Raw genomic sequence first — 23,903 nt, forward strand, 5'->3', positions numbered from 1 at the left:
GCTTGTTCACCTGCCCGATCGTCTGATGGGGGTGCTGAAGAGTATTTCTGTCTGTAATAAGTCCCTTTTGTGGGGAAATGCTCCTTCTGATTGGGTGGACCTACGCCTTTCCAGGCCCATCCAGGGCTGTGCCCCTACCCAGTCATGTGAAATCCATAGTTTAGCGCCTAATTAATTAATTTAAATGGACTGATTTCCTTCTATGATTTGTAACTCAGTAGAATCTTTGAAATGGTTGCATGTTGGGTTTATATTTTTGTTCTGTGTATAATCAATAGTATACCTTTGGGGATACATTGACAGTTTTAGTTTTGCATGGGGGCACTCTGTATTTATATTCTTCGGTTTACTGCTCGTACATAAAATGTCAAAATTGGTCACTTTCGAAGACGGACACATGACAGAACCATCCAAATCTGAAAAATGTTTAATAACTATCTTTAACCATTACCAGACAGACATAACAATCAGAAACCATTTCCTCTCTTCCACATCAACACACCGCAATATCAAGACAATGAGGTCTACATTTTTCAATCTGTTCCCTTCTCTCTTCAGTCAGTCAATGTTTCTGTCCCACTCAGTTGGTCCTGGGTTTCTTATTGGCTCCCTGCAGCCACTGTTGGAGAGGCCCTGCAGTCTTCAGCTGCTTCTCAGGCCTGGTCTCTCTTGTGTGCCCCTCCTGTTTGACTTCCCCAGTGTCTGACTCTTTCCTCTTTGGGTGCGTGCTGCTCTTCAGCCAGCCCATCATCATCTTACTGCTGGCTGAAGGCTTGGGCTCCTGGGGAAGGTGATGAGGGGGTAAGTGGAAGCAGGGAGGAACAAGTAGTATTTTATGGAGCCGATTATACATTTTCTCTTTAGGTTTTAAATCTAGATTTTTAGTAAATATGTGAAATGTTCAGTCTGGGACCACCTTTCTAATGATCATGAGATATTCAATGGTTGGAACACATCAGACTTCTCAAATATGGGTATGTAGTGAGGCCAAGCTGTTGTACCTTAGCTTGAAGATCCACTGGCTGCAGGCACTCAGGGGAGTTGTTTTGAGAGTTGTTGACAAATGAGGAGACAGGGTGAAAGGTCAGTGTATTTTTGGACTGAAGCAATTTAAGGGCATCTAATGACTTGACCTCACCAAAATCCAGCCATCTTCTGACCTCCTCCTCTCCATCGAGAATCGCTGGCATCCTGTATGTCAATCACAATCATTGGTAATTCTCCATCATACACAAACTCTCATATACACAGAACATACTCAATTTACTCAAAGAGAGAGTAATGCTTGAGACCGAGGCCCTTACCGGTCATGGATGCCTTGAAGATTAGGGGATGCATCCATAGTGATCACAGTGTAGGTGTAGAGGGGATCTCCACCACTAGGGGGAGTCCAGCAGTCAAACAGTCCTGCAATGGTCAGCAACCGCCACCCTTTCCACTCATGGTCTCCTTTGTCCTCCTACACAAGACAGACACACATATAGGCAAGGTATATATGCTCAAAAGGCAATGCTCAAATTATTTCATTACTGCAGACTAAAAACAGAGAAAGATCACAAATGGGTCTGAATGGAGTCAAAAAGGGTGTTTTTTTTGGGGGGGGGGCAGCGGATGGGGATATCATCAGTATAATCAGACTCAAGCATCTTACTCTGAATGTTGTCAGTTTTCTGTGTTTGTTCAGTGATGCATGGTCCATGTGTGTCAGCAGCTCACCTCTTTCTGGTCTACAGAGCCTTCCTCAGAACTGCATGTCTGTAGATCCTCCTTACAGGGTGTTCCCTCATCCTGGTCCTCTGTTTTCACATGAACGGGTCCTTGAGTCTGGGGGAAATAGATGAAGAAGGGCTGCTTGTCTTTCTCCTGCCTCCTCCATTCATAAAAGCCATCAGCCAGGATGACACAGCGCTGTCCTTTCAACAGCGGATCCTGAAATGAAATAGTACACAAACATTCACTAATACACATGGAAACCGTTTGAGGATGCAAGCTGTCCCTGTTGACAATGAGTTATGTGCATTTCATGTGGAGATTAATCAAACTCACTCCACACCTTGTAGGACTTCTTCTCTAGCAGGCTCTCACTGCGACAGTTGTTGGTGCTATACTGCATCTTGTTTGGGTCATTCTCCTTGAACCAGGCAGGCACCAGGCCCCAACGCATCACTGCCAGCACACATTCATCCACTGGGGCATTCTGAGAGAAAAGGGTTGGATGGGGACCATCTGGTTAATACACAAATATTTTCCTCCAGGCAAGGCGCAAATGACGCCCCCCAAAAGAAACATCCAGCCCTCTTGGCCAGGATCAATTGATCTGCTTCAGTTGCACAACTATACTTACCTTAACAAAATGTCTTTGGGATAACAAGACTGGGCTCAAAGACTGGGGGCTCTTGTTGTAGGAAGGTCGGTACTTATCAGAATCTCCGTCTTTCCACCTTGGCTGTCGACGCTGCCCTCCTCGGTCTCTGTACTGGGAGGCGCGGCTGATTTCATCTGCCGCCAGGGTGCATGCAGTCCTCCCGCACATCCTCAGCCCAGTAGTCCCAGTGCAGTCTGACGGAATAACAACAACAACATGCAGTCATGAAATGCATGCATTGGGTTTGCCAGTAGATACCGACCCTACCATTACGCTTGTTTACACTGAGCTGAACTGGGGTCGGAACGCAATCATGGTAACATTATCTTGTCAGTGCGAGATATGGGTCGGAAAATGTACCTCAATGCAGGGATGAGATATGCCACTGTAATCCAAATTTGACCAATTTCCATAATTTTATTTAACTAGGCAAGTCACAACGACACATCGAGAAGATTTAAAAGCTGCTTGTTTTCCCAGAAAACATGCTAGTGAGCAGTAGCCACCATGGCCATTATGGAATGGCAGTGTCAGCCAATCAGTTTTTTTTTTGTTCAACGCAACATTCCATAATGGCTGCTGTGGCTATTGTTAGCTAGTATGAGGACGGAATGGGCAGTTTCCCAGGAAAACTAGCAGTATATCAATCTCGATAGAGCAGTGTGGATAGAGGTAAATTTGCAGTACAGTGACATCCCAGGTACGTTTTCCGACCAATATCTTGTGCTGGCTCTACCTGTCTTAATGTAACCATGATTGCTTTCTGAACCTAGCCAGCAGATCCGACCTGCTTGCTTACAGATGCACTAGGGTCGGACAGGCTTCATGTATAGGTTAAGACACAGCAGAGCTGGCTCGAGATGTGGCTCGGAAAACGTACCTTAATCCAGGGATGATAAATGCATTATACTCCAAATTGTACTATTAACCCAGCTGTTACATAGGGAAGATTGAACGACTGCTAAAAAACAGCAGTTGTTCAATCTTCTCGGTTTAACAGTTGGGTTAATGTAACAATTCATAGTACAACGCATTTCTTACCCCTGGAATGTGGTATGTTTTCCAAGCCATATCTTGCTCCGGCTCCACAGTGTCTTAAACTTCATAGGGATAGGCGTCCCGTCAACTGGAAAGTTGTAAATCATTTAGCGTCGTGTGTCACGATCGCAGATTTTAGAGAGACAACAAATGTCGGTACATACAATTCTTATATCAGCTGAAAGGCTAAATTCTTGTTAGCCTAAACTGCACTGTCCAATTTACAGTAGCTATTACTGCGGAAAAAAAATGACATGCTATTGTTTGAGGAGAGCTCCTAACAACAAAACACTTTTTTCACAGCGGTAGGTTTGATAAATTCACCTCCGAAGGTGGAATGTGTACTTACATTCTGAAATCTTGCTCTGATTTATCACCCAAAGGGTCCCAGAGAAAACATGAAGTGTTGTTTTGATAGATAAAAATCATTTTTCATATCCTAAAAAAGGTCCATATAGCACGATACGATTTTGTATTTCCACTCGTTCAATTTGCAAAGAAAGGAATCTGTGAAAACGTAACCCTAAACGTTGTTTCAACCAGTCAAATAACATTCGTATTTATTCCTCAGAGATCCTAAATGTAACCTGACTTCACTATATCATTAGGAGTGTAGTATATCCTATAGGACACCAAATTTGGTCAGAGAGTGACGCCTTCATGGCACGCCAATGACATGGGCAGTCTTCACTTGATTGACTGTCACTTTGTCAAATAAGCACCAATCGGGGTCAAACAAAGCTAATGATCTAGGATTTACGGGAGTATGCAGAAACCCAGTATATGTCGCAAAATGTTACTGCTAACCTTGTGCGACAGCAAGCCTTTTTCATTTGGACAAAAATATGGAGGAGTTACGAAGTTATGAAAACTGGGTGTTTTGCAAATGTTGACCTTATAATATGGCTACTAACACTGGAAAAGCTAAATCAAAGTCCAAGTATACAGATTTAATGATATTCTTTCAGAAAAATTTAATGTGAATGTAAATGTCTTCTTCACAATTTGCACAAATGTACCTGGGTGACTTCACACGTCATGTAGTTTGCTCATACTTCAAGTTATCCGTCTGAAACTTTGCACATACACTGCTGCCATCTTGGGGACACCATCGGAATTACAATGATGGCTAGATTTGGGACCTTGCTGTTGCATTTCAAAGATGGCGATGTATTTTCATCTACCAGATCTATTGTGTTATATTGTCCTACATTCCTTTCACATTTCCACAAACTTCAACGTGTTTTCTTTCAAATAGTACCAAGAATATGCATATGCTTGCTTCAGGCAGTTAGATTTGGGTGTCATTTTAGGCGAATTTAGAAAGAAAAGGGGGTTATTCCTATTTAGCTTCATGTCCATCAGATACATCACTCTTCACGCTCCGGCGGAAGTTGTTCATTGTTAATGGAACAGTCCGCAATGCTACATTTGGGATGCCGCACTAGGCTGCGGTGCGTTTCTGTGTACCGCATGCATTCAATATTTTCAACTCGTGAGTTGCATTACCGTGCAGTGGTACAAATGGAAGTTCATTATGCGTGTCCCATGGCGGGGGTTGCACCATACTGAGGCCAAATTATGATGACAATTGTGTAGTTAGAGAGGAGAAGATACTGGATGAATGACTGGAAATTCATCTCTGGTAAGAATGACACAGACAATTCATCATTACTATACTTGGGTAGCCAACAGAACGCAGTACAGAATTAATACACACAGCACTTTTCAGTGTGTAATTTAGCATGCCATCACGCAGAGCAAGCTCGTGATTTTAAATCAGTACTCTATATGGGAACAACCAGTTCAATTTGTTGATGTTGCTAGAGATGAGTGGAAAGAATAGAAGCAAACGTTGTGCGCACCAGTCTCTTGGTAGCTCTGCCATCCTATGAAATCATTAGGTCAACAGGATAATAACTTTCATCTGGTCTAATTATTAGCTTTGGTCAAACAGAGCGAAAATAGTCTTCTCTATGCTGCAAACTGTTCTGCAACCTTGCAAGGGTCATGATGTACAGAAAATGTGGGCTAAACATTTGGCAAAAACAACATATGGCAAAATGCATGTATCTGGTGGACATATGGCATTAATCTCCACAGGAAGGCTGTCAGACCCTAGTGCAGCTGTAAGCAAGTGGGTTGGATCTGCTGGCTAGTTCCGACCCCAATGACAGTGCAGCTCGGTGTAAACAAATGTAACAGTAGATTCGGTATCTTCTGGAAAGCATTGGGTATGCGATCTGACAAACTAAACATTTCCCAAGGTGACTCAGGAAGCATTAGCTAATAGCTAGCTATGTCGATCTACCAGTAACGTGAACTATCTGTTAGCTTAGCTTGCTAACTACCAAGTCAACCATGCAACTTTATTTTCAGCTAACTGCCTAGGAAGCCACGGTTCAACTTCAGATAGCTGACAAATCTTTCGATGCATGGTAAAAATGGGAGAACCAAATATAAGTATTTACATAGTGGTGATTTACCGTTGTTTGTGAAATATCTGTTGTTTCGGACTGGACTTCGTCTCGACTTGCCAGTCACTGCAGCATAAGTCAGAGGGCGTGTTCAGATGGTTATTCTTCTTCTGACATCGTGGCGGTTACGCAAACAAACGTTGTGCATGTCGCTACCTAATGTGATGGAATATACGATCAATCATGATCTGGGTACAGCTAGCTACATGTTCAATTATTTGGCATTTAATACACCGCAATGGGGATGGGACAAATTATCTGACATTTAAACTAAGGAATCTTTACTTTTCCAGGCAAAACCTAACCTCAGCAGCATAATGATACGCTTTCACTTATTTGACCCGCTTTCCTACTGATAAACCTTTTGGCCTCAATGACTCTTCCTCCCTTCACATTTCTTAAATATAATCTATGGACATATATTGGGACCCCAGTGATGACTCCCCTCAACCTGGAATAAGCACCTGGGACATGGCTTTTAATATTATTCCAATTAACAATTAAGCATTTTCAGAATCTCCTCTTGCTGACCCTGGCTACCACAAAATATGAACAATCTACCATTTCCAATGAACCGAGCTAATTTGACTTCGCCCACCTTTCTCTACAGCATTGGTTAGTCAGATGGGGTGTAAATGAGGACCTGTGGTCTCAAACACCATCACCACTTTCCATTCCAACACATTACTCTTGCTTCCTACCTTGATCCTCTATATACTTTCTTTACTATACACTCTACTGCTTTCTGTGTCATAATCTCTGTCTTTCCACTACTGACCATTCCGCTCCTGGACCCTCATCTTTCCACTCTATACCATCAGAACCAACACTCATATCGTTCGCATTCCAGCACAGCTGTTGCTTCTCCAACCTTCTCTCCATTTCATCCCGACCAGTTGAGTTGGTTAAATGGTTTGCAACGTTATGTAGTGTTAAAGTAAATTGCACATCACATTGATATTCCCTCACAACCCTTTTCCTGATATTTATTTCTTCACACATTACGTTTTAGTTTTTCCATACTAGAGATACACTATAAACGTTAAATAAAATGTAAACAAAATCAACAACAGAACTTGGAAAATGCCAGTGGAAAACAATACTAGTTAGTCTCAGAAAACAAATGCCAGTAATGCACATAGTGAGAGTACCACATAAAATCATCATAAGCTCCTCTGGTGAGGATGGTCAAACTGAATACACTGAAAGTTTAGTTCACATACTCATACAAGAATACACAAATTATCAAAAAATGCATGCCTCCATTTTCAACAACTATGACAATCATGCTACATCATTGCAGGTATTCACTGTACTTCCATTGGATAGTTATATAGAGTAAGAAAACGTGATAAAATGCTTATGGCCACTAGAGCATGGAAGCATATGACCAGACACACACACACACACACATATACAACAGTATATACTCATTGGCAGACTGAAACTACCCCTTCCCACACCCACCCTAAATGATTGCCCCTCTACCCATCCAGCAGCTTGAGGATGCTGTCTCTTTCCTTCAGTGCTTTCCATGCCTGATCCTTCTCCTTCTTTGTCGGTGTGCGTTTCTTCTGCCTGGCAGCCATAATGCGACGGAAGCCCTCCATGACCTCATTATCAGACACCCGGACCCTCTGCCGCAACTCCTGCTTCCGCATCTCCTCCTTTGCCAGGCTGTAAAGGAGGACGGTGAAGGGACGGTTAAAGTCTATGAGGCGTGTTGTGAATAATAGCCAAATCCAGTACTAGTTTTTGATGAGTGTTCAGGTACTGCACATGTGATGAGGTGAAGCAACTGGGCCTTCTATAAGTGCAACTCATTATCATCAACGTAAGAACATCCCTCCTTTTAGGTCTTAAACCAGGGGTGTCAAAAGTGCCTGCTGGTTTTGGGGATTTTCCTTTCAATTAAGACCTAGACAACCAGGTGAGGTGAGTTCCTTACTAATCAGTGACCTTAATTCATCAATCAAGTCCAAGGGAGGAGTGAAAACCCGCAGACACTCGGCCCTCCGTGGAATGAGTTTGACACGTTTCTTAAAGTCATCAGACAATTCTTTGGGACCTTAAATCAACCTTATTGCTCATGTACATTTTACATTTCTCCCCTGCACTTTTCTCTCGTTCTCTCACCGGAGTAACTCCTGCTTACGGGATCTGTTGTGGGCACTCAGGGCTTTGAGTTCAGCCTGTCTCTTGTGGAGCTCAGCGAGCACCTCATCCTCGGAGTCTCCGCCTGCTCCGGGTCGCTCCTCAGAATCCAGCAGCCCCTGAGACATCAGCTCCTCCTTAATCCGTGCCTCGAGAGAGCGCGCGTGAGGAACACTAGGAAATAGGGAGAGTAGGAAAGTCAGCGGAAAGAAAGATCTAGTTGACTGATTGCTTCTTCTGCCACTCAGTCACTTACCAATCAGTGATTGGAATATATTGGTGTAATCTACAAAGCCTTTGTTGCTATTTATCATTTTCCTACAGGGTATCTGTAGAGTGTATCCTACAAGGTTATAACGGGGTGATGTTAGTTTATGGGGGATATGCCTTTACCTAAAAGCTTTGCCCTGGCTGCGAGGTGAGGTCCCAGCTCCCTCGTTCCCTCCATCCTTCCCGGATATGTCAGGGATTGGAGAATCCTCCATGGGTGATATGATATTCTCCTGCAAGAAAGAAACTATACTTAAAGAATTTCAGCTCTACAGTTTAATTCTAAAGTATTCAAATCAACTAGTTATTTGCAGGGATGTGTTTAAGTCATTTAGAATTGTATGCGTAAACAACAAAGCCTGAAATGTGTGACCTCGACAAGAGCCTGAAGGAGCCGCTGTGTAAGAGGACCAAAAGGACAACCATCATCTGGTGGGTCGTGCTGGGACTCTGACTTTTTTAACAGGGCATCCACATCTAAGAGAATAAAATCCCTTGTGTCAGACATAATTAAACATGATTTTTTTCATTGATGATGCTAGAGGAAGACAAAACACTACTCATCCGTGAAGGCTCATCCACTCAATACATGCTGTATGTCATTATCCCCATCTCCTAGCGTGCCCTCACCTTTGGCGTCAAGTTCAGACAGTGGTCCCATGAGGCTTTTCTTCTTGTCGTTGGCTCGAGCCCCTTCCCGCTGTTCCTCCAGCAGATCCTCCTGAGCCCATCGCTGAGAGTAGTGTTTCCCCAATGCCGGAATCTACACAATATAATCAATACAATATTATTTATCCATGTTCTCTCCTTGGGGCAATGTGTAACAGAGGATGAGTCACAGAATACCTTCTATCAGATAGGCTAGTAGTGCTTGGGACCTGAGAGGCCAGCTACTATAAGTTTTGTCGTGTTATGCTCATTGCATTAAGGGGTAGGATTCAATATTGTACCTTGTAGTATTCAGCCTCATCATCCGGGGGCTTCAGGAGTTCTTCCAGAACCCGGATTTCTTCATTTGTGATGTCAGCACAGTATGGCTCTACTGATGCCCAAAATCTGGAAAACACAAGACACAAATACACTGGAAAATCTTGCATGTGGGACAATGAAAAACAGCCAAACACAGTCAGTGACAATAGAGCAGTGTTTCCCAACCCTGGTCCTCCAGTACCACCAACAGTACACATTTGTATTGTGACCCTGGACAAGCACACTTAATTCAACTTGTCAACTAATCATCAACCCCTGAACCGGTTTCCCAAAAACATCTTAAGCTGATGGGTTCAAGAAGATGGCAGACAATGGAAAAAGGAAGAAACAAACATTATGAATAAATATGGAGTGGGAGATTGTACAAACCTTCTGAAGGATTGTTGAAGGAGAGGATGGTGGACAAGGGAAACAGAAGAAATGTGAAATATGTCCCTGAGTGAATATGGAATGGAGGATCGGACAGAACTTCTAGAAGAGCTACAGAAGGAATTGAACACGACAAGAGTGAGGGTGAATCAATTGCGGTGGCAGGTGTAGTGATGACAGCTGAGAATGAGTTGAGTAGAGGGAAGCGGGGTGGAAGAGAAGGTTGGCAACAAGTGTAAAAAGAGGGATATATGCTCTAGTAGCTTGGAACCTGAAGTTCCCCTTGGTGGAGACTGCTGAGTTCGGGCCTCGTTCCAAAGATGGTGGTCCTTCTGTAGCTCAGTTGGTAGAGCATGGCGCTTGTAACGCCAGGGTAGTGGGTTCGATCCCCGGGACCACCCATACGTAGAATGTATGCACACATGACTGTAAGTCGCTTTGGATAAAAGCGTCTGCTAAATGGCATATATTATTATTATTATTATTATGTAAAGGATGATTCTGGTCCAGTGGGAGTGAGATTGGTGGAGAGTGGATACTTGCAGTTTGGCTGAAGAGTGAAAGACCGTGATAAAGGAAACAAACAAAAAAGGACTAAAGTTGTTCATGAGTATAGATTTTTGGTTGGAGTAGGGTTCACTAACAATGATGCTTTTTGCGGGATCCGTTTGAAGTATCAGTGATGGTAAGGGATGCATTGGGAAAGGTGGAGTCGGTCAGAGGGACCAGAAGTAGTTTTGTTTTGATTTCTTGTGTGTCGAAAGAGCAGAAGGAAAGGGCATTAAGGACAAACTATCGACTTATGAAGTGGAGAGCTTTGATTTTTGTAGCAGAGTACCTTTAAAAAAGTTGTCATCTCTGGCGTCGTATTGGATGTGGAGGCCTTGTGGTTTACGAGGAGCATACCAGGAGTAGTTGGAACACGCCGGCTGAACCATACAGTGGATGGGGATTAAAGAAGAAAGCCTTTCAGTATTATTAGTGTTTGAGGAAGAGTATCTCCCTTCAAATGTGAAGATGGTATATGTTAGATATGCGGTGAGAGCTTTTGTGTCCAAGCTGGTGTTTTGCCGGAATTGCGAAAGGTATGGACATGTATCAAATGTGTGTCGAAGGAATGTTGTTGAAGAATCTGAGTGTACGATATTATTGTGATGGCAACCATCTTCCAAATTCCCCGGAGTGCCTGGTTAAGGTAAAGGAGTATGAAGTGGCAAGGGTCAGGGCTATTCAGCAGGTCTCCTACACGGAGGCACGTGAAATAGTTGAAGGAGCGAAGGGAGCTGAAGATATAGCGGTGGATGTTCCGCAGACTGTGGAGATTCAGTGCTGTTCAACAGTTGAGGGAAACTGATATGCTGATTGTGAAGAAGGTTGAGCAGCTTTTAGCAGGTATGGTGTTTATCGTGCATTTGATTAATTGCACTGCATAAATGAAAAAGTCCAAGAAACTGCAGCTGAAAGGTTTTGGGGTTCCAGGATTTCACTGCCGAAACATTGCAAATAATACTGTCCAACTATGCTCTTCCTTCCCAGGCCCCAGAGCCTGTAGGGTTGGGCTTTGGCAGTTGAATCTGAATAAAGGTGTACATTGTGTTTTGTTTATTTTGTTCAGTTTTATTTTGTTAATTATTTGGGCTAATATACAGCCAAAACAGTAGGTGGCGGCAATACACCAATAGGTGTAGTTTGCCATAACACTTTAAAGAAGGAGAAGCAGCCCTCAATGAGCTGTTTGTCCAGGGCTACAACAAAAATGTCTACTGTTGAGGATATGAGGACCAGGGTTGTGAAACACTGCCTTAGAGCACTGTTTGTGTGAGATGTGATTGTCACCGACCTGTTGGGGGCATCATTCTTAGGATTACGGGGAATGTCCTGTGGATCCTCACTTAACTCGTACTCCTGGACTTTGGGCTGCAGATTTTTGGATTTAGGTCGTCCAGGACCAGGCCCAGGCCCGTGACTGCCCTTTCCATCGAGTTTCTGCTTCTTCGGTTTGTGACGTGATGAGGCTGAGAGGTCTGCGTCCTTTCCCAGCTTCAGAAAGCGCTTGTCCCCTTTCTTATCCTGCCAGTCTGTGAGGATCTGAGAAAAATAGGTACCAGTCACCAACAAAACATAATTATCAAATAAGGATGACACAAGTATCACTTGTAGTGCCAGAAACACTATGGCAGCAAAATATCTTGCCTGTCCAACATTACAGATGGGGGTGTAGCAGCAGCAGGTAGAGTAAGGAGGCAACTCAGGCTGTCCAATGACATAAAAGCTGCTCAACTGTTTAATGACAACATTTGAGATGTGCTCACTGACTCCTGCCTTACCTGCCTCTGTTCTTCCAGAGCTCTGAGACGGCGGCTAGCAGAGGACAGGAGAGTCTCCAGCTCCAGCTGCAGTGTGTCCAGCTCCTCAATACCGATGCCATCGTCCTCTGAGCGCCCGAGCACGGCAGTGTAGCGGGGGCACACCTTGACATGCTCTACTGGCTTAAAGTCATAGTACTTTAGAGGGGGGCAGTCCTTCAACTCACTCATCTTGATGGTTAGAGTGGGCTATGTCTATGTGGAGGAGAGATCAAGTGCACCATTGGTCATACAAAAATGAACAGACATCATGAAACAAAGTAAATTCTCTCTCACACACACACACACACACACACACACACACACACACACACACACACACACACACACACACACACACACACACACACACACACACACACACACACACACGCACGCACGCACATACACGCACACTTGATTCAACTATTAAAGTCAGGGCTGGTTGAATCAGGTGGGTGGCACTGCGCTGGAACTAAAGTCTACACATCCTGTGGGTCCCCTCAGAACCAGGAGTGGCAGGATTAGAAGAAAACTAATCTGTCAATAAAGCAACCTTGGACCACTGCTCTGGAAAGGCTCCTCATATTAGTTTCAAGAACGGGGAACAACGTGGGTGATTTCCATTGAAGATAACGTGAACGTTAGCTAGCTTGCTGGCTTTAACACAGTATGCGCTGAATGACCGATGCGTCGGAAACTAAACTGACCATTCACAATATCAATCAGAACCCCCAATGCAGTTTGATTACAAATGCACCATGTAAATTGGCTTAATTTGGAATATTAACACACCACTATTTAACTTACCTCTGACCCGTAGACTGGCATCCATCATTGACTGAACCATCTACGGAAGAAGGGGGTAAGAATTTTCAGGAACAGAGATTCGTGTTCAATTTTGAAAACTTGTAAATCGTTTTTCTGAGTGTTAAATTATCTTCAATTGTTACTAATATTTTTGTTTCACTAATAACCAAGTAAAGAATAAAGAATGTCAGAGACACTAAATTGTAGAATGCTATCTCCGGTAAAAACATATATTTAAAAAAATATCATATTTGGGGATGTGTATTTACGGTAATGGGAATCAAACGGATATTAAGGATCTAAATATTTGTATTTGTCACTAATGTTTATGAAATTCTATGTGTAATAATACAATAGTTCTTAATACAATTATTATTAAAAAATATAACTTTGCCTAAATTCTTATTTTATTTAACTCCCCCACAGTGAGGCCAACAAATGGATGCGTCCAAAGACGTTCAGAGCCCAGAAAGATGGTCGCAGCGACCACAAGGTGTCCACTAGTTACTGCAGCTACAAAGTCAAAATTGGCTATAGTAAAATTCATGAAAACATACATTTGCTGTTTGGTCATAATTTAAGGTTAGGATTAGTCATGAAGTTAGCAGGTGGTTAGATTTAAAATCAGATTTTAAGAAGAGACATTTTAGAAAAAGACGGGGTTTATGACTTCGTGGCGGTGGTAACTAGTGACGACCAGACCGAAATCCAATGAAAACGCTCTGTCAAAGATGATCTATTTTATTGACAAAATGGTCGATTGACCGCTCAAGCAATGTAAATAGATGCCAAAGGCGGCCGGTAGCCAGTTGATCCGCCCCGCACCATTCGTCCTCATCATTCAGATTATTCAAATTCAATCATAAAGTGATTAGAAGGACAATAGAGCGCTGAGTACCATGCCATTAGTGAGAGCCGTAGACCACCATCCACGCCACTAATTTGCAGAGTTTTGGATGGGATTACCATGAACTGTCAAAGGGAATTTGAATGCAGTCATGACTTGTGACTGCTGGTGTGGCGATAATACGGTCACTGCAACAGCCCTATGATCATTGGATGTTATTAGGTAACATGTTTATTGTTAGCATGAGTGCGTCTTGTGATACTATGTAATACATGGTTATTAGATACAGTCCTTTGCTCCAGTTCTAACCATTAGCATTCCTTAATGCATAGTTTATCCCATTCTATTGCACTCTGCACATACCTATGCAGTATATGTATCTCCTGTGTAGCATATTCATTATCTATCTGTCTCTGTACCTTTACTGAACTATCCTCATGTACATCCCCATGCACATCTTCATCAGTGTGTGTAAATAAAGTTCCCTGTGTGTGTCAACTCTTGGACTGCTTTATTCCCCTCTAACCGGGAGCGGTGTCAGTGAGTCACAAACCAGTAGAATACGTAGACCCTGTTTTCTCTCTTTTCATTGTCTCGCCGGATTTGTGACTTTGCTGACACCACTAAAGTATGGCGCCCACCTGCGGTCCAGTGGAGTATGGCTCTGGGGTATCCAGTGGACTACTGCCATGTGGATTATACCTCCTCTCTGGAGCCATTGGGAGCCCTACGCCTGCTGACCGTGCAGCATGAACCCTATGGCCCCTCTTCTCCACCTGTGGGATATTACTCAGCACCAGGTGGGGCTGCAGTAACACCCCAATGTGTGGGCTACCAGGCAGTCACATCGCTGCATCCGTCAAATGGTTTTCCGTTTTTTTCTCCAGTGGAGAACAGGTAGCATGTATGATTAGTTTGGAGCAGAATATACCGTGTCTTCTTCACATCTTGAAACAGCAAACCAGATCCTGGCATTCCTCCGGTCAGGGGTGCCCTCTCCGACCGCCTGCAGTGGAGGACATGAGACGGTCGTATGGAGTTCAGCAGAAGGACGCCGCTTCAGCAGCCTCAGCAACATTACCGACTACGACTGACTATAGGGTGTGAGTATTCTGCCTCTTCGGCCACAGCATGGCTGCAACCGAGACCGAGCCTGTCCTTAGCTGCGACTGGTCATCTGGAGCTGCCTGCTATGGAGACTAAGCCCATGTAGCGTGGTTCTTTCTGCGTTGTGTACTTTTAATTAGGACGCTGCCACAACTGAAGGTCTGCTAGTGGAATTATTTTTATTTGCCCTGCACACGAAGAGACAACACACATTATGTTAACCCTTGACACAGTCCTAGCACTCAGACACCTTGCTAGCCGAAGGTCAGGCAAAAGAGAACGTCAAAAGGAGATAACAGGTGCTGCGTGCACACATTCAATGCACAACAGCACAACATACAATACAAGTAAAATGATACAGAACATAATTCGGACAAAATAAAAGAAATACCTGCACACCAAGAGACAACACACATTATGTTAACCCTTGGCGCAGTCCTAGCTCTCAGGCACCTGCACAAGCACATAGACACTCACTCAAACATTGTCCCAAGTACTCACAAGTTACAATAGATACCCTAGTTAGCGAGCTTTGTGAAACTTGTTAACATAAATCTCTATATTATCCACATTGTAACAAACGTTTGGTAGCATAACAGTACATTGTGTAACATTATGACGGTTTTATATTAAACAATTTTGGAGACAAGGACAACATACCTTGCTAGCCGAAGGTCAGGGAAAAGAGAACAATAAGGGGGTATGGAAATACAGATAACCCGCGATGTGCCAAACCAAAATACACAACTTTTACAATCACATGTATGTACAATATTGATATGAATAAGTGTTTGTACACCAAAGAAAAACATTAGCTAAGTAGCTGTAATTTAAAAAAATTAAATACACTGAATTATTATTATTACTAACATCCCCTCTTGACCTGGCCTATTTGAATTGGTCCTTGTGTGCAACTTGGTGCATAATCTAGGGGAACAACATCACACTGCTACTCCCACACCAGATGTAATTTTCGATCCCCCCCCCCCCTCACCAGTTTAGACTTGACATGGGCCCGTCATGTGACACAGAAACAGCCCTGGTCCTGTTCAGCGTATCCAGGATGACCCTGACCAGCTTGCACAGGACACAACCCCCGACGTGACTGTGGGGGATACGCCAGACTTCATCTGGGGTGACCACCCAGACCTTGCCCCCCAATGACCTGTCCCAGGGGCACTACCTATTTCTGCACCTGGGGTCAGAGCTGGTCCACCATCTGCCCTGGACTCAACAACACTGCCTCTTGATCTTGCTTGGCTCTGGATCTACCGCCGGGGCCTGCTCCGGGGTTTGCCCTGGGCCCTCCTCTGGTTCCTGTACTGGAGGACTTGCCTGCCTCAGTTGGGGAACCGCTTGATGTCGTGCCTTCTCTCCTCTGCTTGGGCACAGCCCTCCTCTGTGGGGGATCCATTGCTGCGCCTGCTCTCCACTGCTGGAGTATTGGAGTTTACATCAGTCATCAGCTAAATGAATAAGTACATCGACATCATCCCCACAGTGATGGGGTCAATACATATCCCAACCAGAAGCCATGGGTTACAGGCAACTTCCACACTGAGATAAAGACTAGAGCTGCAGCTTTCTAGGAGCAGGACACTAATCGTGATGCTTACAGTAAATCCCAAATCAAATCAAATTTTATTTGTCACATACACATGGTTAGCAGATGTTAATGCGAGTGTAGCGAAATGCTTGTGCTTCTAGTTCCGACAATGCAGTGATAACCAACAAGTAATCTAACTAACAATTCCAAAACTACTGTCTTATACACAGTGTAAGGGGATAAGGAACATGTACATAAGGATATATGAATGAGTGATGGTACAGAGCAGCATACAGTAGATGGTATCGAGTACAGTATATACATATGAGATGAGTGTGTAGACAAAGTAAACAAAGTGGCATAGTTAAAGTGGCTAGTGATACATGTGTTACATAAGGATGCAGTCGATGTTGTAGAGTACAGTATATACATATGCATATGAGATGAATAATGTAGGGTAAGTAACATTATATAAGGTAGCATTGTTTAAAGTGGCTAGTGATATATTTACATCATTTCCCATCAATTCCCATTATTAAAATGGCTGGAGTTGGGTCAGTGTCAATGACTGTGTGTTGGCAGCAGCCACTCAATGTTAGTGGAGGTCCCACTACGACCTCCAATGAGCCATCAAACAGGAAAAATGTCAATACAGGGCTAAGATCGAATCCTATTACGCCGGCTCTGACACTCATCGGATGTGGCAGGGCTTACAAAATATCAGAGATTACAAAGGAGAACCCAACCGTGAACTTCTCAGTGACGTGGGCCTACCAGATGAGCTTCAAAGCAAGCAACACTGAACCATGCAAGAGAGCACTAGCTGTTATGGATGACTGTAGGATCTCACTCTCCGTAGCCGATGGGAGTAAGACCTTAAAACAGGTTAACATTCACAAGGTCGCAGGCCAGATGGATTGCCAGAAAGCATACTCCGAGCATTCCCTGACCAGCTGGCAAGTCACCGTGACTCAGTCTGTAATACCTACTTTTTTCAAGCAAACCGTCATAGTCCCTGTGCCCAAGAACTCCAGGGTAACCTGTCTAAATGGCTATCTCCTTTAGGTGAGTGTAGGCAACACTACATCTGTCATGCTGACCCCCAACATGGGTCCCCTCAGGGGTTGTGCTTAGTCCCCTCCTATACTCCTTGTTCACCCATGACTGCGTGGCAGCGCACAACTCCAACACCATCATTAAAGTTTGCAGACGACACGACGTTGGTAGACCTGATCACCGACAAAGATGAGACAGCCTACAGGGAGGACAACAACCCTTCCCTCAACGTCAGCAAGACAAAGGAGTTGATTGTGGACTACAGGAAACGGAGGGCTGAGCACACCTCCATCCACATGGACTGGGCTGTTGTGGAGCAGGTCAAGACTTTCTAGCCTATAGGCTATGGATCATTTGACTGAGACCACTCTAAATAGCCTGTTTTAGAATTAGTTGCTTATTAGGCTATAAAATTATGTGTGCCTGATGCCACCCCTCATCTTTGATCCATCCCTTACTGTTATCTATTGAGTTACTATTTTCTTACTTTTTAACTCTGCATTGTTGGGAAAGGGCTTGTAAGTAAGCATTTCACGGTAAAGTCTACACTTGTGGAATTCTGCGTATGTGATAAATACATTTTGATTTATTTTTACTTTTGATATTCTACTTTTAGACTTTTATTCAAGTAGTATTTTTCTGGGGGACTATTCTATGAAGGTATCTTTACTTTTACTCAAGTATAACAATTGAGTACTTTTTCCACCACTGCGTATCTCTTGCCTGCTCCGTTGTCTTAATAATTACACAGAAATGCTGTCTGATCCTAGTGCAGCTGTAAGCATGCGGGTCTGATCTGCTGGCTAGGAAGGTGGGAAGAGGCCAGATAACGTGGGCACATTCTAGCTAGCCAATTATCTTTTGTAGAAAACATATACAAAAACTCGTAACAACCTAAGCATTATGAAACTTTTATTCGATCAAATAAGCTTCACACATTTTTTTTTTAAACTCCTCACTTGGTCTGCTTAATATGCGCAGACAGAATTTGGGCGGAGTCGACCCTCTCGCTTTGCCTCTTCTTCTCTGGCTCTGTTCGTTGTGATATAAGAAGTGTAAAATTTGCGGAAGAGATGTTGGATGCAGGCGTGGCACTATAACTTCCGCCTTCAAACCCAGAACAACAGAGAAATGGTGAGTGACTTTGATCATAAATACCGATGCAAATCTCTGTTTTCAAATTCCTAGGTTAAAACAGTATCTTTATTCTGGTGGCTTGATAGTTGCAGATTAATGTGGGCGGGACGGTGCGCTCTAAAAAAAATCTGGATCAAAGCTGTTATCAAACCAGTTGGACTTGTATACTTGCCTGATCCGATCCCTTTGATTATATTACATCTAGAACGCGCTGACACCACCACAAAATTCATTGATTGTTCAATACTATGCAAAAGAACAAGGAGGCTAAATATGCTTGTAGTAACATGGTACTTCCTCTCTAGAGGTCTGGACAGCAGTTTGTCTGAGGGGGGGGTTCTGGAAGATTGTCGTAATCATTGATCTGTAATAGTAGTGTTTCAAAGTTAATGTCGTCACCCACTCCCTCAGACAGCGACACTACGCCCATACCTGAATGCTGTGCGTGCCACACTGCAGGCCGCCCTCTGCCTGGAGAACTTCTCCTCTCAGGTGGTGGAGCGCCACAACAAGCCAGAGGTGGAGGTCAGGTGAGTGAGCTCTCTCGTGCTCTCTTCTCATAATGATATCATTAGTGTTATTTGTGACACACTGTATTTTGTCATTCCAGGAGTAGTAAAGAGCTCTTACTACAGCCTGTGGTAATCAGCCGCAATGACAAGGAGAAGGTCCTAATCGAGGGCTCCATCAACTCTGTGCGAGTCAGCATTGCAGTGAAGCAGGTCAGGGGTTATGACCCTCCTTCTCGCTTTCAATGTCACCTTTCCATTATCTTGATGTTGTGTGTTAAGTAGTCTTTCTCATACACTGAGTGTAAAAAAACACACACAAAAACAATAACTTTAAGAACACCTACTCTTTCCATGAGACTGACCAGGTAAATCCAGATGAAAGCTGTGATCACTTATTGATGTTACTTGTTCAATCCACTTCAATCAGTGTGGATGAAGGGGAGGAGACAGGATATATATATATATATAGCTTTAAGATAATTGAGACATGGATTGTGCCATTCAGAGGATGAATGGGCAAGACAAAATATTGAAATGCCTTTGAACGGGTTATGGTGGTATGTGCCAGGCCCACCAGTTTGTATCAAGAACTGCAACACTGCTGTGTTTTTCACACAACAGTTTCCTGTGTAAATCAAGACTTGACACAACTGTGGGAAACATTGGAGTCAACATGGGCCAGCATCCCCGTGGAATGCTTTTGACACCTTGTAGAGTCCATGCCCCAACAAATTGAGGCTGTTCTGGGGGGGAACTCAATATTAGGAATGTTTTGTACACCAAGTGTATGTTTTAAACACCTTTGTCTGCCAATTAATAAAAAAGTGTGTTCAAGGGAAATGCTTACTGGTGCTCTGATTGGCTCCATCAGGCTGATGAGATTGAGAAGATCCTGTGCCACAAGTTCATGCGCTTCATGATGATGAGAGCAGAGAACTTCTTCATTCTCAGGAGGAAATCTGTTGAGGTGAGAGAGGAGTCAAGACAACCGGACACGATCCAGTTGGTGTTAGGTTTGCTTCAGATGTTGTAAGACCTCTCTTCCTCCATCTCTCCATCCTGTCATCTAGGGCTATGACATTAGTTTCCTCATCACCAACTTCCACACGGAGCAGATGTACAAGCACAAGCTAGTGGACTTCGTCATCACCTTCATGGAGGAGATTGACAAGGAGATCAGCGAGATGAAGCTGTCTGTCAATGCCCGTGCCCGTATCGTTGCGGAGGAATTCCTCAAGAATGTAAGACCAATGTTTTTCGAAGAAAAAAATCTAGATTCTAATGCATTTATAGAAATGTGGTCAAATCACTGGGAATAATGAAACGATTGTTTGTCAATGGCTTCTGTTGCAGTTCTGAGGCGGCGTCATCGCATCCCTCTCACTTATCACATGACTTGACCATGGATCTGTGAGAGAAAGGGCAGGCTCAAGGGCCCGATAGCAGGAAGAGTGTGGTGACACGTACTGTGAGTGAACAACCAATCCATGGCGAAGACTATAGAAAAGTGACCAATCCAGTGTGGGTGTGTGGCACCCAACTGCGTCTCCCAAGTATGTACTGTAATCATAAATATTGATGACTGTATATAATTAAATGTTTCATTTTCTGCCTCTTAGAGCAAATCTCAAAACCAAGGCGGGTCCTTAAGTATTAACCAGGTGGATATTCATGACGGGGACAATGAGAATGTGTTGCAACTGAAACAGCCTGTATTGTTTTTATACATTATGTACACTTTTGTTTTTTTTTCTCCTTTTTGTTACAAAATATTAACCTGTTCAGTACGCTCATCATGGAGAGAGGAAAAACAAGATGTATGGTTACATTTTAGTACAAGACGCATCACAGCTTTATTAAGCTGTCATACGATACGTAATGATGAATGATATAATCAAATAAAACTCATGACTGCTTGTTTGTACTTTTGCGTAACGGTGCTTGTGTGTTTCTCATAAATTCTCTCCTTTTTGTCCACATCCTCAGTCATGAGGTTGAGTGTGCATACCATTTTGATATGCACGTTGTCTAGTTCTATTTCTGTGGCACAAGCTGTGTTGGTTGAGACTCTAGTCTCTGCTAAGATCAGCTGTTTCTGTTCGTAAAGGATTCTCTGTTATTTCAGTTGTGAGAAAAGGGAAGTGAATTTGTTTGCTGGCCCTAGTATGAGTGAGTCAGATCTTGCATACTTCCTGGTCGTGTGGGCCTCTAGCTCAGACTGTGGTTGGAGTATTTATGTTGAAAGTGATTTTCCCTTCTTTCGTAAGCCTACTGCCAACGCGTATTGCATTATAGCCAATTATTTTCTTAAGTTTATTTTCATAACACTTTATTCCAGCATATTCATTCAACACTAGTGCTCTTTGGTAAGTTGTATGCAATTATGTGCTTGGCTGATTGAGAAAAATCCACATTTCCAGAAAAAGATAACTGAGGTCAATTGTAATAGATGACCTCTGTTATGAATCTGAGGCATCTGTATAAAAATACCACATCTTTATTGAAGCTGTAAGTGGAGGATTCTTGACATTTTGAAAACAATGAGCAAACATTTGGATCCAATAGCAGCCTACATAAGCACCAACAATTATATTTTCCCACATATGCACCTGCTGATTGTGTAGCCAAACAATAGAAATATACTGAACAAAATACAAATGCAACATCTAAAGTATTGGTTTCGTGAGCTGAAATAAGATCCCAGAAATGTTCCATACTCACAAAAAGCTTGTGTGCTCAAATTGGTTTATATCACTGTTTAGTGAGCGTTTCTCCTTTGCCAAGATAATCCACCCACTTGACAGGTGTGTCTTATCAACAAGCTGATTAAACAGCATGATAATTACACAGGTGGACATTGTGCTAGGGACAAAAGGCCACTCTAAAATGTGCAGTTTTGTCACGTAACACAATGCCACAGATGTCTCAAGTTTTTCAGGGAACGTGCAATTGGCATGCTGACGGCATCAATGTCAATTTCTCTACCATAAGCTGCCTCCAATGTTGTTTTAGAGAATTTGACAGTACGTCCAAGCAGCCTCACAGCCGCAAACCATGTGTAACCACGCCTAGGGTTGCACATTTTGGGAAATATTCAGAGGCAGAAACTTTCAGTGGGAATATATGCAAATTAATAATACCATTTAAATAATGTTTTTTTGCATTGGATATATTTACTATATCAGATGGAGACAGAACAAACCTTTTACCTTAAGTAGACATTGCAAATGATTAAATCCTTCCAATGGAAATAAACTATTTTTAGTTACGAATTGAACTTTAAATGAGTTGACTCTTCATGGGATGATTTCACTGAACAACAAAAGAAAGGGAATATTGAATGATCTATAGCATCTCCCAAAAACATTCAACATCTGTAAAATGATAGTCAAGAAACTAAAGCTTTGGTTGTCTTCCTCTCAGGCTTCCATGTCTTCTCCCTGGACCTGCTCAATGTCCACCTCTTGAACATCAGACTCTGACGCCTCCTCTTCACTATCACTTTCCAACCTTGTTGAGATTGGCTCGTTGTCAGGCTCAAAAAGCCTCAATTTTGCCCGGGTGGCCACCAATTTTTCAAACCTTGTATTAATTAGCCTGGTGTGTGCTTTTGTGTGTGTGTTCCCAAACAAGGACCAGTTGCACTCTGAGGCAGCTGATGTTGGTGGGATTTGGAGGATGATCGAGGCAACAGGAGAAAGAGCCTCAGATCCACAAAGTCCCTTCCACCAGGTGGCTGATGAGACATGTTGGCACGACTGCCATATTGCATCTCCATCCCAAAGCCCTTGGTACTTCGCCAGACCGGCAAGAACCTTGCCCTCATCCAGGCCAAGGTGGCGAGACACGGCAGTGATGACATATACGCTGGGGCATGTATGGACTTCAGGCAGAAGTCTTCACGCTTTTTGATATATTTCAGAACTGCAGTTTCCTCTGCTTGGAGCAACAGTAAAGTGGGCAGGGCAGCACATATTTCTTCTCTTACATCTGCAAGCAGAGTCTGAACATCAGACAGGATGGCATTGTCTCCCTCAATCTGCAATGGCTACAGCTTTTGGTTTCAGGTTGCTTTCCACTCTCTCCCAGAATACATCATCCAGGAGGATCCTCTTGATGGGGCTGTCCATATCGGCGGACTGTGATATGGCCATTTCTCCACACTCCAGACTCCTTCCCTTCCAGGAGACTGTCAAACATGATGACAACGGGTGTTGCTGGGCATCTTCAATGTGGTGCTCTTATTCTTCTCACTTTGCTTGGTGAGGTAGATTGCTGCTATAACTTGATGGCCCTTCACATACCTAACCATTTCCTTGGCTCTCTTGTAGAGTGTATCCATTGTTTTTAGCGCCATGATGTCCTTGAGTAGCAGGTTCAATGCATGAGCAGCACAGCCAATGAGTGTGATGTGAGGGTAGGACTCCTCCACTTTAGACCAAGCAGCCTTCATGTTCGCAGCATTGTCTGTCACCAGTGCAAATACCTTCTGTGGTCCAAGGTAGAGGTCGACCGATTATGATTTTTCAACGCCGATACCGATGCCGATTATTGGAGGACAAAAGAAACTATACCAATTAATCGGCCAATTTTTAGAAATGATTTGTAATAATGACAATTACAACAATACTGAATGAACACTTATTTGAACTTAATACAATACATCAATAAAATCAATTTAGCCTTAAATAAATAATGAAACATGTTCAATTTGGTTTAAATAATGAAAAAACTAAGTGACTGAGAAGAAAGTAAAAGTGCAATATGTGCCATGTAAGAAAGCTACATTTTAAGTTCCTTGGTCAAAACATGAGAACATATGAAAGCTGGTGATTCCTTTAAACATGAGTCTTCAATATTCCCAGGTAAGACGTTTTAGG

The 23,903-nt window shown here is 43.2% G+C and overlaps 3 protein-coding genes across 3 annotated transcripts; 1 reads left to right on the plus strand and 2 right to left on the minus strand.

The window, feature by feature from the left end:
• Positions 1-409: 409 nt before the first annotated feature.
• On the minus strand, positions 410-6,046 carry hmces (5-hydroxymethylcytosine binding, ES cell specific). The gene is made up of 7 exons (XM_046342678.1): positions 5,890-6,046; positions 2,345-2,559; positions 2,054-2,197; positions 1,717-1,929; positions 1,305-1,459; positions 1,002-1,191; positions 410-781 (listed from the first exon to the last, which is right to left on the minus strand). The coding sequence occupies exons 2-7, from the start codon at positions 2,531-2,533 to the stop codon at positions 581-583; spliced, it is 1,092 nt and encodes a 363-aa protein (XP_046198634.1). The 5' UTR covers positions 2,534-2,559; positions 5,890-6,046; the 3' UTR covers positions 410-580.
• A 794-nt stretch (positions 6,047-6,840) lies between these two features.
• Positions 6,841-12,950, minus strand: LOC124020478 (transcriptional adapter 3). Its single transcript, XM_046335728.1, has 9 exons — positions 12,819-12,950; positions 11,991-12,224; positions 11,504-11,751; positions 9,255-9,360; positions 8,935-9,067; positions 8,678-8,781; positions 8,428-8,537; positions 8,017-8,208; positions 6,841-7,557 (listed from the first exon to the last, which is right to left on the minus strand). Exons 2-9 carry the CDS (start codon positions 12,198-12,200, stop codon positions 7,365-7,367), a joined length of 1,296 nt encoding a protein of 431 aa, XP_046191684.1. The 5' UTR covers positions 12,201-12,224; positions 12,819-12,950; the 3' UTR covers positions 6,841-7,364.
• A 5,438-nt stretch (positions 12,951-18,388) lies between these two features.
• Positions 18,389-20,947, plus strand: LOC124020486 (actin-related protein 2/3 complex subunit 4-like). The gene is made up of 6 exons (XM_046335736.1): positions 18,389-18,508; positions 18,923-19,041; positions 19,122-19,233; positions 19,895-19,990; positions 20,094-20,264; positions 20,377-20,947. The coding sequence occupies exons 1-6, from the start codon at positions 18,455-18,457 to the stop codon at positions 20,380-20,382; spliced, it is 558 nt and encodes a 185-aa protein (XP_046191692.1). The 5' UTR covers positions 18,389-18,454; the 3' UTR covers positions 20,383-20,947.
• Positions 20,948-23,903: the final 2,956 nt, after the last annotated feature.

Source organism: Oncorhynchus gorbuscha, linkage group LG03 (assembly GCF_021184085.1).
Source record: "Oncorhynchus gorbuscha isolate QuinsamMale2020 ecotype Even-year linkage group LG03, OgorEven_v1.0, whole genome shotgun sequence".
Lineage (NCBI taxonomy): Eukaryota > Metazoa > Chordata > Actinopteri > Salmoniformes > Salmonidae > Oncorhynchus > Oncorhynchus gorbuscha.

What these genes read in the sequence shown, in the direction of transcription:
- hmces (XM_046342678.1), bottom strand. Translation starts at nt 2,533, where the DNA reads ATGTGCGGGAGGACTGCATGCACCCTGGCGGCAGATGAAATCAGCCGC. An exon ending in TAGAGAAGAAGTCCTACAAG is followed by an intron (nt 1,930 to 2,053) that starts GTGTGGAGTGAG and finishes ATTTCATTTCAG; the next exon opens with GATCCGCTGTTGAAAGGACA. An exon ending in CAGTGGATCTTCAAGCTAAG is followed by an intron (nt 782 to 1,001) that starts GTACAACAGCTT and finishes CACCTTCCCCAG; the next exon opens with GAGCCCAAGCCTTCAGCCAG.
- LOC124020478 (XM_046335728.1), bottom strand. Translation starts at nt 12,200, where the DNA reads ATGAGTGAGTTGAAGGACTGCCCCCCTCTAAAGTACTATGACTTTAAG. An exon ending in ATGAGGCTGAATACTACAAG is followed by an intron (nt 9,068 to 9,254) that starts GTACAATATTGA and finishes TATATTGTGTAG; the next exon opens with ATTCCGGCATTGGGGAAACA. An exon ending in AGCCAGGGCAAAGCTTTTAG is followed by an intron (nt 8,209 to 8,427) that starts GTAAAGGCATAT and finishes CCTATTTCCTAG; the next exon opens with TGTTCCTCACGCGCGCTCTC.
- LOC124020486 (XM_046335736.1), top strand. Translation starts at nt 18,455, where the DNA reads ATGCAGGCGTGGCACTATAACTTCCGCCTTCAAACCCAGAACAACAGA. An exon ending in CCCAGAACAACAGAGAAATG is followed by an intron (nt 18,509 to 18,922) that starts GTGAGTGACTTT and finishes CCACTCCCTCAG; the next exon opens with ACAGCGACACTACGCCCATA. An exon ending in TCAGGAGGAAATCTGTTGAG is followed by an intron (nt 19,991 to 20,093) that starts GTGAGAGAGGAG and finishes CCTGTCATCTAG; the next exon opens with GGCTATGACATTAGTTTCCT.